The sequence below is a fragment of the Nicotiana tomentosiformis genome, chromosome 3, assembly GCF_000390325.3.
Source record: "Nicotiana tomentosiformis chromosome 3, ASM39032v3, whole genome shotgun sequence".
Classification (NCBI taxonomy): Eukaryota; Viridiplantae; Streptophyta; class Magnoliopsida; order Solanales; family Solanaceae; genus Nicotiana; species Nicotiana tomentosiformis.
The window spans coordinates 41,904,185-41,908,708 of NC_090814.1; the positions used below are offsets into that span (position 1 = coordinate 41,904,185).

The 4,524-nt window shown below is 37.8% G+C and overlaps 1 protein-coding gene across 1 annotated transcript; it reads left to right on the forward strand.

Annotated features, from left to right (window-relative positions):
* The first annotated feature begins 2,427 nt into the window (after positions 1 to 2,427).
* LOC138907690 (uncharacterized mitochondrial protein AtMg00810-like) lies at positions 2,428 to 2,760 on the forward strand. The gene has a single exon (XM_070198294.1). The coding sequence runs from the start codon at positions 2,428 to 2,430 to the stop codon at positions 2,758 to 2,760; it is 333 nt and encodes a 110-aa protein (XP_070054395.1).
* The last annotated feature ends 1,764 nt before the right edge of the window (positions 2,761 to 4,524 follow it).

Consider the following 4,524-nt stretch of genomic DNA (forward strand, 5'->3'; position numbering starts at 1 on the left):
ATGGACAAAAAGGAGTTTTATTCACCCATTCTATCATTACAAGGGACCCAAGCTGGCTTGGGTTTCTAAGTCTAATTAGTAATTTTGTGTGCAGGCTGGAGTGAGAAGTAGCAGTCAAAAATGGTACATGGATAGTGGCTGCTCTAAACATATAAATGGAAGAATGGATGATTTCCTCTCACTCAAGCCCTTCCAAGGTGGGAGTGTGTCCTTTGGAAATGGCAAGAAGGGCTATATTCGTGGTGTTGGCAAAATTGGCAAAACACTCTTCCATGCAATTGAAAATGTGTACTACGTGAATGGTTTGAAATATAGCATATTAAGTGTGTCCCAAATCTGTGACAAAGGAAACAAAGTGAAGTTCTTATCAAAAGCTTGCATTGTCATCAATCTCACAACTAGTGAAGTGGTATTGATAGCAAAAAGGTTCAAGAACATCTATGTTGCAGATTTCGACTCACTGAATGGTGGTGATATAACATGACTAAGTGCCATTGATGATGATGTTGAGTTGTGGCACAGACGACTGGGGCATGCAAACTTTACCTTGCTGAATAAGGTGATCAAGAAGAACATGGTTCGTGGGCTGCCCAAGTCAAAGTTCAGGGATCATAAGGTGTGTGATTCTTGTGCAAAAGTGAAGCAGGTCAGGTCCTCATTTAAACCAAAGAAGGAAGTAAGTACCTCAAGGCCACTGGATCTTCTTTATATGGATCTTTGTTGACCTATGAGGATACCTAGCAGAGGAGGAAATAAGTGCATCTTTGTGATTGTAGACGACTATTCTAGATTCACATGGACATTATTTCTGAGGACCAAAGATGAAACATTTCTTGTAATCATTGCATTTGTGAAGCAAATTCAAGTGAAGATGGGATATCATGTTGTGAGTATCAAATCTGATCATGGCACTGAATTTGACAATGCCAAGTTTGATGAATTTTGTGCTAAAAATGGTATAAGTCGCAATTTTTCAGCTCCTAGAACACCTTAGTAAAATGGTGTTGTGTAGATTAAAAACACGACTCTTGAGGATATGGCTAGAACTATGTTGATCGACAGTGGTGTGCCCAAGAGTTTTTGGGCTGAAGCAGTCAACACTGCCTGTTACTTGATTAACATGTGCATGATCATGTCCCTGCTAGACAAAACTCCTTATGGATGTAAATGCTTTGTTTTGAACAATGGTAAGGAAGCTTTGGGAAAATTTTAAGCAAAAAGTGATGAGCGTATCTTTCTTGGTTACTCCTCTCAAAGCAAGGCATACAAAATCTACAACAAAATGACCCAATGTGTATAATAAAGTGTGCATGTGATCTTCGATGAATCCCAAAAATCAAGTGGGAAAGGGCTAAATGACAAGGAAGATGGAGATGGAGATTTCTCAAAAGTACCGGGAAAAGCAATAGATATTGGCAATGGAAAGACTGATCTAATGAGTCAAGTCAAGCAAAGTGATGAAGAAGATGCAGCAAAACCTCCAGCAGAGACAGAGGAACCTGGTCCCTCTATCACCTCGACTGAAGCAGAGCATAGGGTTACTGATGTTGTATCAGTTACTCCTGATGCAGGACAAAGTAGTGGAAGTCATACTTCTGCTAATGTCAATGATGGTTCAAATATGGAGGAACTTGGTCGTTTAAATTCTAAAGCTCAAGTATCCAACTGGAAGCACAAGAGTTCACATCCGCTTCAAAATATGATCACACCTTTAGATTCTGGTATTCAAACTTGATCTAAGGCAAGAAACATGTTTGTTTTTTTAGCCTTCGTGTCATAAATCGAACCCAAGAACATCAAGTAAGTTTTGAAAGATGTTGACTGGATAACTGCTATGCAAGAAGAGCTCCATAAGTTTGAGAGAAACAAGGTGTGGCACCTGGTTCCTCGACCTTTAGGCAGAACAATGATTGGAACCAGGTGGTTGTTCAAAAACAAACTTGACGAGTTTGGAAATACAACAAGGAACAAAGCAAGGCTGGTGGTCCAAGTATACAAACAAGAAGAAGGGATTGACTATGATGAGACATTTGCTCCTGTTGCTTGAATGGAGGCCATCAAAATTCTCATAGCTTTTGCATCTCATATGGAATTCAAATTGTTCCAAATGGATGTTAAAAGTGCATTTTTGAATGGATATTTGAAGGAGGAAGTATTTGTCAAGCAACCACCTAGTTTTGAATGCCATGAGCATCCTGAACATGTCTTCAAGCTTGACGAGGCTCTATATGGTTTGAAGCAGGCCCCTCGAGCATGGTATGAGAGATTGTCCAAATTCCTTCTTGAGAATGGCTTCACTAGAGGGAAAATTGACAATACTCAATTTCTAAAGAAAAGAGGAGATATTTGTTGATTGTGAAAGTCTATGTTGATGATATTATTTTTGGTGCAACAAAGGATTCCCTTTGTGAGGAGTTTACAAAGCTCATGGGTAGTGAATTTGAGATGAGCATGATGGGTGAGCTAAATTGCTTCTTTGGGTTGCAAGTGAAGCAGATCTCAAAAGGGACCATGATCAATCAACAGAAGTGCATCAAGGAGCTGCTGAAAAGATTTGAGATGGAAAATTCTAAGACCATCAATACTCTCATTGCCACTGTTACTCGGTTGGACATGGACGAACCTTGTTCTCCTGTCAATGAAACTATATATAGGGGTATCATTAGATCTCTTTTGTACCTGACGGCAAGCATGCCTAATATTATCATCAGTGTTGGATTGTGTGCTAGGTTTCAATTAAGTTCAAAAGAATCTCATTAAATGGTGCCAAAGGAATTTTGAGGTATCTCAAAGGAACACATGACCCGGTCCTCTTCTATCCCTTAGGAGACTCTTTTGACTTAATTGGATATGTTGATGCCGATTATGCTGGATATTTGGTGGATAGGAAGAGTACATATGGAATGGCACATTTTCTGGGGTCATGCTTGATCTCATGGAGTACAAAGAAATAAAACTTTGTGGCTCTTTCTGCTGTTGAAGCTGAGTATGTAGCTGCTATTGCACCCTATTTTGCACGAGTCAAAACAAGATTCAGCTAGTGTTCCTTGTTGTTGATGAAAAGAGTCGCCACCTAATATTTAAATGTATACTAAGGTACCTATTTATTTATTTATTTATTTATTATTATCATATTAGTCAGCTAACCAATAAGATTTAGGTAAGGGTTCTTGTTCTTCTAAGGGAAATTGTGCCTTTTTCAAATCTGTTCAAACTTCAAAGCTTCAATGAAAGGTGGTTAGCGTTAATAGAAGTGAAATCATGCATTTTTAGGAAAATCGAAAATACTTTGATAATCATGATATATGAACTCAGATTCCATTTTATTGTTTTTCCTATGGGGTTTACTTTGCTTATGTCTCCTACACAAAGGTATTAAAGGTCATACAATAGCAACTGTTAGTCATTAGAGAAACATATATACATATATGACACATTAACTTAATACATGTAAAACATGCTTGTTCTTATGATTTGAACCTCAGTAATGAGCATACTAGTCTGGTTTTAGATCATCTGCTATATGTAGTCCTTTAGAAACATCATTGTGTGCATATTTGAGTATCCTCTATTAAGCCTTTACACTTAGGTGTTTTGTTAACAGACTTCCTGTTTGTCTTTCATTTAAGAGATGCTCATGCTTTTGCTCTCACACTCTTCACTTAAAACTGTATTATCCTATAAAGAAGAAGTTGAATCTTGATAGCTTAACAACATAGAATTTGGAATGTAAGGTTAGTAGTTATCACTTATGAACTTAAGGGAAATTCATTGATATTTTCTTGCCATATTTGAGTGAACATTGCACTATGCTTGGCTGAATATCTTGGCTCTTAATAACCTAAAATGAATCTGGATATTGACCTTCTTTCCTATTTAAGTATCTCTGTTGGTGTTGTTGCTCTTTAGGAAAATCTGAAAAGGACTGTTAGTCCCTGTACCTAGTAGAGTGAGGACTTAAGTATAGGTGTGAACTTTTGATTGTCCTAAATATAGTTTAAATGGTTGTTGAGGTACAGTAAATTAATTATGGACTCCTGCAAGGTTGAATTTGCCAACATAACCAAATAAGTCAATATGCATGCTTTCCCGACCTTTAGGATCACTTAAACTCAGTATCTCAAACTTGGGATAGTCTACTATTGGTTGCTCTGAAAATCTCCCTGTTCTGCACCTATGATTAATCTCTCTGAATGTTCTAATACATGCTATAAATGAATGTTCAACATTCCTGGGCATTATTAATATCTGCAGTGATTGACCTTTATATTCTGAGTTTTGATTCTAAGGATAATGGTATGATTCCTTATGTGATTATGTCCCTGCATTCTCTATAGCCCCTGAACTTTGTACTTTTGTGTCTGCTGCTAAGTGGATTCCTCATTTTATCTAAACCTTAGGGGAAGAGTGAGTATGAGCGACCAAGGGTATTTGAGTTAGGACCTAGTTTATGGTTGAGGTTCCCTTTCCTGACACAAGTACTGCTCGGGGTCCTTGAGACCCTTGTGAACTCTAAAGTGCCAT